Source organism: Pagrus pagrus, assembly GCF_965226575.1.
Source record: "Pagrus pagrus genome assembly, chromosome: 11".
In the NCBI taxonomy this organism is placed as follows: domain Eukaryota; kingdom Metazoa; phylum Chordata; class Actinopteri; order Spariformes; family Sparidae; genus Pagrus; species Pagrus pagrus.
Genome location: NC_140195.1, coordinates 4344096 through 4358855, shown reverse-complemented (window position 1 = coordinate 4358855; position 14760 = coordinate 4344096). Strand labels below are relative to the sequence as shown.

General features: G+C 41.3%; 2 protein-coding genes across 2 annotated transcripts; both read right to left on the bottom strand.

The window, feature by feature from the left end:
• Window positions 1–284: 284 nt before the first annotated feature.
• Window positions 285–8267, bottom strand: LOC311264635 (solute carrier family 26 member 9-like; the record flags this gene model as incomplete). The annotated part of the gene is made up of 20 exons (XM_084365657.1): window positions 285–429; window positions 529–582; window positions 2406–2542; window positions 3548–3602; window positions 4498–4749; window positions 4913–5053; window positions 5143–5235; window positions 5314–5383; window positions 5494–5600; window positions 5684–5779; window positions 5862–5939; window positions 6047–6160; window positions 6249–6396; window positions 6481–6563; window positions 6676–6828; window positions 6910–7074; window positions 7172–7347; window positions 7511–7621; window positions 7789–7928; window positions 8143–8267. 20 exons carry the CDS (start codon window positions 8265–8267, stop codon window positions 418–420), a joined length of 2310 nt encoding a protein of 769 aa, XP_084221783.1. The 3' UTR covers window positions 285–417.
• Window positions 8268–9759: 1492 nt separating this feature from the next.
• slc48a1a (solute carrier family 48 member 1a) lies at window positions 9760–13103 on the bottom strand. The gene is made up of 3 exons (XM_084365641.1): window positions 12645–13103; window positions 11222–11389; window positions 9760–11061 (listed from the first exon to the last, which is right to left on the bottom strand). Exons 1-3 carry the CDS (start codon window positions 12772–12774, stop codon window positions 10925–10927), a joined length of 435 nt encoding a protein of 144 aa, XP_084221767.1. The 5' UTR covers window positions 12775–13103; the 3' UTR covers window positions 9760–10924.
• Between the last annotated feature and the right edge of the window lie 1657 nt (window positions 13104–14760).

The following is a 14760-nucleotide window of genomic DNA, read 5'->3' as shown; positions in this document are numbered from 1 at the left end:
ACTGCTCAGCTGGCTGGTACCTCACAGCTGTGGCCCATGCACGCTCTCAGTTAATTACAAGACGACTTCTGTATGACTGCACAGTCAGCAGGTTCACTCCACGGTTGCTGAGGGCTGGCTGAGACTGAGCCTCAGAGTTCCTCCTCATTATCTGCTCAGCGCTCACTTGTTATTGGCCGTCTCTCTTGTGCTGGTATGTACCACCCTCTGTCAGCGGAGTCGAGTACTGATTACTGTGCCCGGTCGCAAAGTAAAACATTTTATTTAGATAATTGACAGTCAGGGAAAAGATACAAGATCAAGTACATGATATAATTTGGCAGCAATACATTTCCATAAATTACAGCGACTTTGAAGATTGTTGTCAGCATCTTCGATGCGTTTCCTTCGGCTCATCTTCGCTGCAGCAATCAGTGCTCAAAACATTTCCTGTGAAAGCAAAACTGCTCTTAGATACAGAATAATGGCAAAAAGAGTAAGAAGAAATTGTCATTCCGTCTCAGTTTGTATTGGCAAACCAGTGCATACCTGCTCCAGATCCTCATTAATGTTAAAGGCGAGTTCCTGTCTTGCTTTCTCTGCCTGCAGCCAACAAAGTGAATGCACATATTTAAACAGGCAAACACTAACAGGACTTTGCTCCCAGTGCAATAAAGACGGCGGTAGCAGAATAAAGAAACGTGGATGATAGAGGCAAGCTTCAGCTAAAGTAACTTTAAGGATATCACATATGAGAGAGAGAAGAGAAGCAAATGTAAACAAAAGATATATATATATATATATATATGTCCATGGGGAATGCCGACGGGCACTTGTACTTGGATAATAATCTTGAAATATAGCTATTTCACTGCCTCGTTAGTCCACAATGAACTGGAACAGGAAGAACTGAAGGTGAACAGAGGGGCTTGGATGTCAAGGTGTTCAGTTAAGACAAACAACAGAAGAAAACCAGGAGCCAGTCTACTCAAGCACATGCAAAACTCTTGACAAAAAAGCACGGCCCTGATGCAGGAAGGCTAGTTGAAGGCTGACTTCTGATGGTCACTGAACTGGGCTGTATGATGCACACAATTTCCAGAACGAGGGCAGCAAAGCAATCTCAACAGGGCCCGAACAGAGCAGAGTGTCTGGCTGACAATCTGTTTGTGTGAAGGACAGAATCAGAATGAGAAGCAGACTGGCCGGGCTGCCGTTCCCCACCCCTCTTAAGCCTTCACAAAAGGGCGTCGTCACACCCTGACTGGCTGGGAGGGGAACACCTCAAGCTGCTCTCACATTAATTAGGAGTCAGTCTCCACACACCTGCACACAGGTGATCTGAGTCCACAGCGATCAGTCCAGAGGGATTTTGACACTGCTACATTATTGTTTACAGCTGAGCTCTTCAAATTCACATCCTGAGCATCCACCAGTTTTAGAATAGCAGCTTTATTTCAAAGTTTCTTTGCAGCCCAGCTGTCAGGATAAAATGTAAGAAGTTAACATTTCTGTAAACCACTGATACGTTCACATTTATATGTTTCACAGGAACGTACCATATTGATATTTTTTACAAGACCTGTCGTATCACGTTCACGTTACGTCTTTGTGACCTGACTGTCATGTCATGAGGCAGAGGGGATGGTGGTGGAGCTTTAGGCGAGATTTTGCCAAGCCAGTCGCCGCAGTTCGAGACTGCGTTTCAACTTTGTAAGCATGACACCACTGGATATTTTGAAGGAGCTCCAGCACATTTTCCAATCATGTCTCTGTGACCAAAAAGTCGGGACATCTCCAGTGGCATTTGTGGCGACCAAAACAGGTCATTTAAGCCAAAACGTGATCTTCTCCTAAACCTAACCGAAGTTTTAAAAATAAGGAAACGTAAAGTTGGCAAATGGGTAGTTTTTTTGACTTGCAGCAGCTGGAGAGGGAAGCTACAGGGCAGTACTTCGGTGTTGCAAGTTGAGACTGACACACACATAACATCTTTTAATGAATCGTGTATTAAAGATGGTCAATTTTGTAACAAATGTTATCCACATTAAACCTGTAGAGGACGATATCTGTCCTGTCAGATGCCGAAAAGTTGCTCGTGCTTATCATGCAGTAAGAGAAGACAAAATCAGGCACACAATACCAAGCATGACCTTGGTGTAACTTACAACTCTGTTTGTTGTGCCGTTTAATGTGTCACACAAACCTTTGTGATATTTCTGTTTGCCCTTGTTGGACCAGATAAGGTGACAAAGGCTGTGCTCAAAGAGGAATTTCTTACATGAGAGCATAAATCTCACTTTTCTACTCCTCTTAATCTCTCCCTATATCCCTAACCTTAGAAACCTTCGAACAGCAGGTGTTTGTATGTGATGTTATGAAATGGATTTGTATGATAAGGTTATTTTATACACCGGGGGACCTACCTTTAGGGAGACTCGCCTCTCTGCGGTGGTCTGCTGAGCAAACAGAACGGCATCGTGGACAGAAAGGAAGAGATTACCGCGGCCAATATTGCCTTCATCAAAAGCTCCTCCGGTCTCCAGCTCCTCGTACACCTGGGCTGCAGGCGGCGGGAAGACAAATATCACACGAGGACTTGAACACTGTGACGCAAGGGATCTGGCATCAATGCAATTTACAAAGAGTCAAGACACCACAGGTGAAGAGGGTACAAATGTTAACTTTCCATGAAACTTTCCCAGTTGATTAATTACTTTAAGACAATTGTTTTTTCCAGTCACGCCCTGGGGAAGACCCAGTTTGGTTAGAAACCGGTCAGCAGTTTCTCCTTTGTGATTTTTACTCTGATACGCCCTTAAAAAAAGGCTTTTTAACAACATCCTTGGCTCTGTGAGAGTGTGTCTGAAGTAAGCCAATGTTCCCATTCCTTTTTTTTTTTTGCATCAAAGTTGTTTATGAAAATGAACAAATAATAGGCAACATTATTTTTAATGTGGCAATATGCAAACATATCCAGAACATAGACCTGAACACTGGATAAAGCCAGGTTCTGTCATTTTGTCAAAGATTTTTACAGAGGGAATTTTGAAAATCTCTTTTTATCAAAAAAATCCATGAAAACATTCATTATCATCATGTTTTCAGGAATGAAATGTTATGTTAATCAGGCTATGAATTGCTAAGGCTAAGAACATTATTTTTGGTATTAAAAGCTTTCATAAAAATGCTAATTATGCATTATCTAATTAAATATGCAATACTTGTATTTGCACTAGTCTGAAAGAAGACATTTATAGAAGCAAAACAGGCCAACATTTCAAAACTGACCACTGCATGAAGAAATGATATTTGCCTCTAGTGTCTGCATTAATCATACCTGTGGATCACCTCTTTATCTCACTAGAAAAATGGAAGGCACATGTGCCCAATGACGAGTGTGTAGACGTCTAATCTTTGGCTTACAATTGTACTCTGTCTCTCACAGGTGTCCTTCACGGACCTTTAAGGACTTTATGTTGAATGAATGACTAGGCTACTGTTGCCATGACAACTGTTCAGTCTAGCCAACAGGTGTGAAATGCACTTAAGTCACTTAAGATGTTACCTTGAACATTAGCCAGATATAGTTTAATGCCCAGCATCTCGTAGCTTGAGTTCATCTGTGTGGGGGAAATAAAGAGAAGAAGACAATAACCATGACTGTAGGCCAGCACTCCCACAATATTACATTTTCTCTCATATAAAGGTTCAGTTAGGAACGCCACGGTTCAATCCTCTGAATAAAAGAACATTTTTGTGACAAACAGGCTCAATATTAGATCTGTGCAGAATACATCAGGGGCTCTTTGACTTGGAGGAGAGGAGAGCTACATCACTGTGGAGAGGCTGTCACTGGTAACAGCTGTGTCGTTAACTTAGATGTTTCTCTTGCACTTAAACTATCTATTTTAATATTATACAAATTGAAATGTCGAATTACAGTCTGATTACGCTTGTGTCAGTAAACTTGGATGTCAGTTACGGCTAACCGTTGGCTTGTCGATTCTATCTAACGTTAACTGTCAACTGAAATTTAAAACTTTCATGTCATCTTAATGCATTTTCAAGAAATTAGGTGAGTCACCCTGCAGTATATAAGTACAGTAATGTATAACAGCTCCACAAGAGTTTTTATAAAAGATGTTTAACTTAAGAACGTATAGCCGGGCTAATATAAAGCCTGTGAAGCTGCATTATAACGTTAAATGTGTAACATTACATAAGAAAATGGAAGATTCAGTCATGTACCCATGCTGATGGGAAGTTTTGTCATCCACGAGATCCCAAATTGATTTGAAAAGACGTTATTTATGCCCTCGATGCAAGGTCGAGCTCGTGCACCCGACGAGGTGCGAGCAACTTAATATTCATTTTTTGGTGAACTTATCCTTTAAAGTTATTACGTTATTATAGCCTAAAAATGTTGTATATCATCATAATCTTTATTGTTGTCACTGTAGGTGGACCCGCTTGTTTTCAGAGTGAATGTAGTGGTACTGTAAACAGGCTTACAACCTTTGTCAACACTTTGATGCCCATCAGGTCGATGAAGCAGACTCCTGCCAGGTCGAGGATGAGGGTGTGGAAGGGCACGGGCTGGGACTCCAGCGTGACGGCGGTGGGACTGGGTGGCTCTTGGTCAGGCGCCTGCTCGCCCAGCTCAATGTCACTACAGTGGAAGTTGACATAGCTGGTGGGAGGTTCGGGTTTGCTGGCGCTGCCATCGTTCATGTCAAAGTCATTTTGCAGTTCAAGCTGAGATATGGTCTAGATTTAGAGGAAATACGTAGAGAAAGGTGCACAGAAAAGGTCACGGGTTTTATTTTCAGATAACTCTTTTTTCATGACCCATTGAAAGTTTTTGTATATGTTTCTGGCACTCTGTTGCTCAGTAAAACATGTGTGTCGTGTGTCATATATCTGATCCCACCTGAGACTTCATGGTAACCAAAGAGCTCGGTTTCCTCCTCCTCGTCTCCTTGTCCTTCTTCTCCTCTTTCGCTTTGTCCTTCTGTTCCTTCTCTAAGAACTTCCGCCTGGCCAGGATAAGTTTGCCAGGGTCCAGGCCGGTCTAGACACAAACACGACTATGTAAACACTCGTACGTCACACGAACACATTGATTCAAACCTGGATAACCTTGAGTGATTTTCACTGTACCTTTCTGATGACCCTCTGGCGAAAGATTTCAGCATTCGCGAAATACAGCGGCGAGCAGTAGTTCACTATTTTCACACCTGTTATTGACTTGACCTGTGGAGTTATTACAAAAAAATCCCCTTATATGATGTGTGACGACAAAAATAACAAATACAAATGTACTTTTCATACCTTACTGTACACCTTCGGGTTTTTGTAGATATCTGTATCCATAATCTGAACCACTGCCGAACCGTTACGACTGCAAGTAACACGTTGTTAAAACGAGTTATACATTAATACGCAGTTAACACTCTGATGCATTGTCTTATGGCTAGAAAAGATAGAGCGTATTGCAGGGAATGTACTCACAACTGTGTCTTGAATATCACCACCAGGATGGATGAGCCCACTCCAACAGCAACTCCATAAGGCAAGCTGAGGAAGAATGTGGCCAAGAACGACACAACCCACACACACTGGAGGAGAGAGAACGATAGAATAAGATAAAATATGGAGAGAAAAAAGATGATACAATATTTCATGCCAGGCTTTAACTCACGCAGTCCAATTTGCTCTTTTTCCACAAGTAATAGGGGTCGGAGAGCTGCAGGAGCGTGTTCTTCAGGTTCACTGCAATCAAGGCTCCGAGCACCGACTGGGGAAACCAAGATTAGATATTGCATGAATGTATGTCTCATTTTTAAAGGAGCTAGTATCGCACTCTTATGTCCACCTACTTTCGGAAGGGGCTTCAGGTAGGCTCCCAGGGCAAGCATGGTGACCATCACGACCAGCATCACACACAAACTGGCAAACTACGAGAAGGCAGCAAGCAGTTTGAGGTATTATTTTCCTTGTAGTGCATACAAACTTTCATGAAATACTTGATTACTGTTCCTTGAAGTGGTAACACAGCACCCACCTGTGATGTTCCACCTGCACTGTCGACAGCCAGCGTCACAGACAGGGCGCAGCAGATCACGTGGATCTTGAAGAAGGAGCCGAGGAAATTGCTGCAGCCAAGAGCCAACATTTCCTGTACGAGAACATGCATGTGTTTTTTTTTATAAAATTGAATAAAACACATTTTTTGTTAAATAACAGAAGATATGCTGTTCTTCTACCTGGTTTGGATCCACGTCGTAGCCGTGCTTGGCTGCCAGCGTCCTGCCCATAGCCAAGTTGATGACGTACCCCACGATTGCCAGGGAGAAAGCGGTGCTCAGCATGTCTTCCCACTGACTCACTGTGGGCAGGATCGGTGCGGGGAATCTGGAAAACAGAGCCAAGGAATAAAACTAAAGTGAACAGCAAAAAAATAAGATGCACGAGTAATTTTAATGCTTTTCTTTTTACCCCAAAGGAATTTCTCCCACTATGTCCATGTGGTAGAGCTCAGGAAGATGCAGAGGGCCCGAGATGGCTGTGGCCACCACCACCTGCAGAGGAAAGGAATAGAAACCAATCAGCACTTTCAATCTTACATAAAAATCCAAGCAACACTTACATGACTGAACTTTTGTGTCCTCAGAGAAATGACAAACTACTTACAATAATGATCTCCATCGGAACGGGGAAGGGCAGCTTGTGGCGGTAGCGTGCACTCAGCTCCTTCACCGCGATCAGGACTACACTGCTGACTAGAGCAAATACTAATGACGCTATGTTGGTATCAGGGAGGCCACGAATGATATCTACCAGAGTCTGTGACAAAAAAAATAAGATTTTATTGGCAAATCAAAGTGTTCTGATGTTCTTCGATTTCAATATGAAAGAGTGACTCACATATATGACAGCCAGCGGACCGCTGTAAGGTGGCACGCTGATGCCAAAGATGTACTTGAGCACTGAGATGAGGATCTGCAAGCCTGCAGCAGTCATGAAGCCTCTGACGAAGGATTCGGACAGATAGATGGCAACGAACCCAAACTGCATGAAGCCGAGGCCGATCTATACAGAGGTAAGCAGATATCAGTGTGTCACTGTTAGATTGAACTGTACCTCACATTTCTTTTCAAAGAGGCCGAGCCTTTAGTGCCACGAGTACCTGTATGATCGCAGTGAGACAGGCCAGGGTTCCAGATATTCCCAAGCGAACGTTATTCATTTGGTCTGTGTCCACTACTGTAGCATTTAGAGTGGCATTGAAGTGACTGAACTCCGACTCTGGGGCCAGCCTGAGACACACGATTCCCACCATAATGCTGAGGACAGCAAACGTACCTGGACATTTAAAAAAAAAAAGCAGCGTGTCACATCTATTTTCAATGCAATTTTGCAAACAGGGCAGAGTCGAGGCTGAGCGCAGCTGATCTGCACCGTGCAGCTCTGGCAACTTATCACTGTCATCATATGAAATCGCTGCAGATAAATCACTCTGATTTACCCGGGACCATCTGGTGAGCAGTGCCCATGAAGAAATACGGGATGAGGGGGAAGAATGAGGAATAGAGACCGTTGACAGGAGGGAGGCTCGCCAGGAGGGCAAATGCCATGCCTGGAAAAGAACAGAAACCTTTTTAAACTCGTCACATAAATCATGCAACGTATAGAAAAAATACAAAAACTATGCTGTAAACTGGAGCCAACACTGCAGCAACCAGCACCAGGCAGAGTGTATTATAAAGAGGCATCAGAGGAGAGAGAGGAGGAGCAATGACCGACCCTGGGGGACCTGAATGGTGCCAGCGCTGACCCCGCTGATGACATCACACAGCAGGTTTTCTTTCACTTTATACTTGGGGAGCCAGCTGAGTACAGGCAGATGTCTGAATAACAAGCCCCTCAGACTCGACACGGAGCATCTGACAGAAACAAACAAGAGAAACTCTTTGAAGAGCTCAGGTTTTCTGGTTGTTCACGATACACATCCAAATACATATCCAAACTTGGTGTGAAGTCATAGCTACAGGGCTCTCCTCTATTTGATCGCAACTCAAAGCTTGTCAGAGGTGGAGTTTGTGTGATAGGAAGACATGTAGTTCATGTTGACTGTGCGGAGAGATTGCAGCTCTGTACCTGAAGAGTTTCTTCACCTTCTCTCCGACGGGGAATTGTCGACTCTTCTTGTCGAACTCTTTGTCGAAGTCTGGGAGGTTGTACGCCGGCCTGTCAATCACATAACGCGGGCGGTCTGGTTGCATGGCTAGAGCATATTGAAACGTAGTCAGACAATAACAAGTTCCCTTTTTAATACTATGACCTCAAGGTGCATCAGTTGAAGTAATAATAAGTCTCTTACCGAGTTTCATATATTTTCCCAAAATTAGTCACTTGACAAGATAGCATCAATTTAATTTTACTTAATCAGCATACAAATTTGATATATGCGCCTGTATGCAGAAAAATATTATTGTAGGAAAATAATAATGATTTAATTCACAGTGAAGTTCACTGATGTCACGTTAGGCAATAAAATGTCTTGTTTTCCTATAAAATCTTCTGCCTCTGAAACAAATTTGTGTGTATCGTTGTGTGGATCATTTCACAAAAATATGAATATCGGCCAATATATGTCTATATCTGAATTTGTCAAGCATCGGCCCAAAACATCAAGTATCAATCTGACTCTAGCAGTAAGATATCCCTGTAATGTAACTGTAGTACAGTACCTGAGTAAACCTGAGTAAATGTAATGTAACGACATCACCACAACTTTGTTTGCACGTATTCGACATGCAGCAAGATTTAAGAATTAAAACCCAGTCCGACTGGTTTGAGCTTTATGTTATTATACATAATTCAGTTGTGGGAACAAGGGCATCTTTAGGATCGCACTGCTACCCATTTCAAGTGCAAGGTCCTAATCTAACCTTGAAGGGTGAAGGATCAGCCAACAGGTGGGTGGACTGCTGAAATATTTGCTCAACACCAGGTAAATATGAGCACACGCTCAAGTTCACTCTGCATCGTACAGTCTGCCCGCTGTGGACAAGACTTCTCAAGTCTGTGAGATGTTGTCTTTCATAAGAAAGTTTATATTACAGATACAATATTTGCAGCATGGGCATTTTACTAGTCAGGGCAAACAAATGGTCGAACTAGTGTTTAGATGAAATGTCTGGGAATGACTACCTTTGAAGTATAATTTATGAAAGGTAAAAGAAGAATAGCAAGAATAAGTCGATATAAAATGGAGCTGCAAAGAGATTCAGCACTATTTAAAAAAGGTTAAAGGTTAAAAAACACGTGTGGAGGATAATTATTTTCAATCACTCAGTCAACAATGTGCATTTAGCTTTTGTTTTGATTCAGGTCTGAAACTCTTAAAGATTTGTCCTCTAATTATGTCACTGATGAATGAATCAAAATAGCAGCAAGTCATTAGCTGACCTTGATATCAAGCTCATTCTGTACAGTTTAATGTAAAAGTAAAAGAAAACCAGCACTGTACCTTACTGTTGAGGCACAACGTCTGCAGGCATTTGGCTCAGATGTGTGTATGACCACTTGTTTGATTACTTATCAAGTTATGCTGCTAAAGACTCTCTACACTTCCTGGGTGGAGCTTGAAATCCTTAAAAAAGCTTGAAACATTTTGAGAACGTGCAGCTGTGAAGGGAAAACCTTCATCACTTTTACTGTTAATGTGTGAGGCTGCATCCGTGCAGGACAGAGCGAGAAGACAACGTGACGTAATTAACAATAAATGCAACTTTTAATGGGTTCAGTTTCTATATACATGTAGCATCCTCATATTCATTCTCTCATCAACAGAAAAACACATTTGAAGTTTCATGATAAAAGGTCGACACAAGCAAACAGCCTAGTTTAACTTGACTTACACAAATCATACTAACTGTAAAAGAAATGATACATATAAATAGCGTATTTCAACATTAAAAAGGGTGAAACAGAGATGACAATGTGTAAAACGTGATTTTTCTTTTTCTCCCATTGTATCAGGATCTGTGTGCAAAACAATGGCATCCATATCAAAGACTAAAGTGCAATTATTTATTAAATCCATTTGTGTTTTCACTTAACAGGAATGTCAGAATTTTCAAATGGACTCTTGACAGGAAAACAAAAAAAAAAACAAAGTCGCCCCCTGGTGGTACACAAGATGAAAAGCACAAACTCCACAGGAATGCCTTTTCTTCAGTTCTTGTGCAAAGAAAAGGAACAAAGCTCGTGAGTTTAAAAGTAACAATAAAAATATTTCTCTAATTAATTCACTGACACTGAAGGGAGCTAAGAATTTGACTCAGTGGACACTAAGAAAGCAACTGTTCAGAGATACGAGTACTCTGTGGTTCAAAACTGCAACTATGAAAAAAGCTCATTGTCACAAACATTCAAGCGCTCCAACAAACACCGTCAACCTAGCATGAGCAGGGTGGCCTCAGGTTTTAGGTTTGGTGGGTTTAGGGAGTATTTTCACTTTCATTTTACCAACGTATCACTGGATTAAAAGCCTGTTATGTCGGGGGTTTCCTTCTTCCTTGTTAGTCGTTTTAAGATTAAACACTCCCATGATAAAAATCTGTATGAAAAACCACCTGTCTCTTAATAAAAAGACCAGGGCGATTCAATCAAAAGCAGTTCCAGTCTTCAGAGGTTTAGACTTTATGACTACTTACAGGAGTATAATGTGTGGGTTTAAAAGTAGGAGAGCAGGTTACAATATAAATACAGAGCTTGTTAAACGAGTGCAACTCCATGTGGTAAAAGTCAGATGACTTTTTAATCTCGCCATGTCTGCTTTTCCTTCTCTTTGTTACAAACGCTCTTTGACCGGCTCCCGCCGGCAGCCTAAAACCCTTCAAAGTCCATGGCAGTCTTATAAAATCCATACTGACTAGAAGTCGCTGAGGATGCTGATGTCGGCGAACTCCTGGCGATATCTGTACGAGTATAAGGCCAATAGGAAGGACCATTTGAGAGTCAGGAAGCTCCACACACAGGAGAGATAGAGGCTCCTCGGGTCAGTGGGAGCTGTGGGACAGAAAAGAGCAGAGTGATGAATACCTGCATTAGGAAATCAATCATCTGAGTTACAAAGGATATGAGCTGTTAATAATAAATGTTTGAGTCTTATTCTCTGTTATACTGAAAATGAATCATGATGGACTATGAACAGTGGAGAGAGGATTACATTGCTTCTGTGTGATGGCGAGAGTCAGGAAGGCGATGAAGGCGACCACTGCCAACACTGAGAAGAGCACGCCGACAGTGATGAAGAACTTGAGGCCTTTGAGCCAGGTGCGCCAGTAGTCCTGCAGGTACATGATGTGCGTGACGAGAGCCCAGAGCGCCAGCACTCCTGTCAGAGACAAAGACGCACACACTTTCAATGAGTGTATTTTTAAACATCACAGAGACTTTATCCAAATAACTGGAGCATCATATCCCCGTCTCAATCACCTAATGCCTGAGGAGATGGTGTTGATATCAATTAAGCGATTATATATGTCCATAAAACTTTTATCCAAAAGCCCAAAATGATGTCCTCAAATGTTATGTTTTGTCCAAAACCCAAACATAAAACATTCACCTTTAAGAAGCTGAAGTCAAAGAATTTGAATATTTTTCTTTTACAAAAATGACTCAAGATGATTGATTATTGATAAAAGTTGACAACTAATCAACTCATTTTTGCAGCTCTATGGTGCTGGTGAATATGTCGGCCAATGCAGTACAGAAATGGCAAACTAGGTTTACCAGGGTGAAGTAAGTTTGCAGTTATTTAGTGTCTTCATTAGGGCCTGACCAATATATCAATATTATCCACCGATACTGGCCTATCACAGATAAGAAAAAGAAGCTGGGGTAGTTTACAAAGTCAAATTCTGACTGAAGTTTGTTGTTTCAGTGCACTGGTGTCATTTAAAAAGTTTATTGTCAAACTGTAAACTACCCTGCCACCGATACATATCTGTGTCACAACTGTTTGATAACCAGCTTTGAGGGATCATTGCAATAAATGTGTGTGTACTTGCTGATAAAGCGATATCACAATTTTTCACTCCATAATATCAGTATCGGTTCCAGGATTCAGATATCGATCAGGCTCTAGTCTTCATTAGATAGATGGTCAACAGCAGAGCATTGCACAAGTTGATTCTTGAACTGCATAAAGTTCAGATTGTATAAAAATAAATAAATAAATAAAATGTCAGTCCACAAACCAAAAGGAGTGACACACTTTAAAAATTGACTTTGTGGCAGAGTACAGTACATTCACGTGAGGGTGAGGAAGGGGATGAGCTTCAAATCCGGTCATGTGCACAAATGTGACCTAAATTAGTGTGTTAACAAGGTACCACCGATCAAACATTACTGAACTCAAACAAATACTGACAGTAAATAAAGTGTTTAAATAGATTTCAGTGTCGAAAGTGACACTGGATCAGAACAAACACCTTATGATGGCACGATTATGGTATGTTGTTTGACTGTGTAGGCCTTTCCCAGGGATTAGCCTCATTAAATGCTCCACAATCATGTGATGGAAGACAAATGTACATATCACAGGAACATTTAATATGACAGATACACCAATAGGTGTGTTGACATACCTGACAGGCCTCCCATGGCCGCCGTCCATGGCTGTTTGTATGCAATATTCCAGACCAGGAAAGCCGACAGTCCAACCAGGGTGCCAAAGGTAGCATAACCTATGCTAATGTAAACTCTGCTGTTTCCCATCGCTAACAACGACTCCTGCTAACCAAATATGTGTAACAGACGTAGCAGATAAAGGCGAAAACAGATAAAAACAGGCTGGTGTTAAGCTAGCAACAGCTTACCGCCACATTATGTAACTAATATCCTTGATACTAACGACAGGATGAATCCCCCCCCTAAATCTGGACGACCTGTGGGAAAGACGCCTGTCACTGTTAGAAAGACTAGCCTAAGAAATACCTAAATATGAGCCAGTGTTGGTGCCGAGACCGACGCACAAACTCCGATGGTACAATTTAAGATCTCAAGCTAACAGGCAGCAACACAAGTGTTTATCTGATGTGCGCCGCAAAGATGGTGTGCGGTGACTGAGAGCGCTCCCACCGCGCATCCCTGTCTGCAGCCGAGGCTAAAACATGTCGGTGACAACTAAAAGTCTTCACTTTTACTGGCCTTTTCATGTGTTTCACTTGAGAACAAGACACAAAATACAAAATTATTCTTGTTGCTGTGTAGAAAAAAGCGAATCTCTCGGGTGTGTTTTCAACTATTTGCCCTAAAGTCATCTATCACCTGTACATGAAATGTCTTTGCACTGAGGAAACCCCCGACTTGCCAACATGGCGCCCCTAGTGGCGCACAGAGGAACTGCAGCTTCAGACCTAAATGCCAATTAGGCACATTTTTCAGGGTCACATAAAGGTCACTGGGAGCTCATTTTAAATATATTTGTTCTTTAATTTAGTTTGATGCATTACAACTAAATTACTTCAAACAACAACCCTGTTACATAAAGTTCATAAGGTCAGCCAAAGAAACAGGGGTGTAAAAAGTATCAAATACTTATACTTGAGTAAAAGTAAAGATATATTGTTAGAATGTTAAAATATAATTTAGCTGAAACTGAAATTCACCCATATGAATAGTTCTTGAGTAAAAGATGTGAAGAAGGCCTGTCCCGTGGGCCAAATACAGCCCTTCAACAACCTCATTCCCCTTAAACATATTAATAATAGGCATATTAGCCCATTCATTCATTAAGTCTTTTGCTTTTGTACTTTTTAATTAAGAAACCTTAACCCAGGCTGTTTAAGCACAGACAATATGAGACAGAAGATGCAAAAGAGTAGAAAAAACGTTGTTGAATAGGCCTGATGTAAAGTTCTGGTAATAAATAGCCTCTTAAGTATGAGTAGTACCAGAAAGAGTATATTATACATATTTTTACATGCAATATGTTTATGCTGTATATTTTGGGTCGTCCATTTATCTACCGGGCTGATAATCAGATCCAATATTCAGCATTTTTTTAAAATCCCATTGCTGGTGATACACATTTAAAAAATGCTGCTCTTGCTTTGATGCAGCATGCAATCTGCAAAGTAACTATAACTTAAATTTTCAAATAAATGTAGTGTGGAAAGATTTACAGCATGTGGCTCCAAAATGTGGAACGGAAGCATGAGGTTGCAAAAAATGGAAATGCTATGGTAAAGTACAAGTACCTCAAAATTGTTTGTACAGTAACTGAGTAAATGTACTTAGTTGCATTCCATCACTGCAAAGAATAAAAGCATTGTGTAAATACAAACAAGATGGACAGAAATAGAGACAACAGAAGATTACAAACATTAAACAGGAAGCATGATTTGCCAAAAATTTAAATAAAGTTGCATCTACAAAGATTTACACAAGAAACATCATGACCCAGCATGGGTGCGGGCAGGAAGTGGCTCTCTCTACAGGAAACATTAAATCATCACAATATTATTTATTCTGAGTAATGTTTTGTAGTTTGACTTTACATTTTAGAAAATACTCATCATGCAGAGAGCCCTGAAATCTGTGCTCCAACACTGAGCTTCGAGGCTTTCCTGTGGTTGTTAGCAGCTCTGCAGCCGTCGACGATGCAAATGAAAACCACAATGAAAGCTGTGAAGTGAAAGCAAACTAAACCAAAGACATTGCAGTTGCTCCGACTGTGATGCTGTTTTCACACACACTCTC

Excerpts from the sequence above, each read along its gene's own strand:
- slc48a1a (XM_084365641.1), bottom strand. The coding sequence starts at position 12,774 with ATGGGAAACAGCAGAGTTTACATTAGCATAGGTTATGCTACCTTTGGC. Across the intron at positions 11,390-12,644 it reads GGCCATGGGAGGCCTGTCAG|GAGTGCTGGCGCTCTGGGCT; the intron begins GTATGTCAACAC and ends TGTCTCTGACAG. Across the intron at positions 11,062-11,221 it reads CGCCATCACACAGAAGCAAT|CTCCCACTGACCCGAGGAGC; the intron begins GTAATCCTCTCT and ends TCTGTCCCACAG.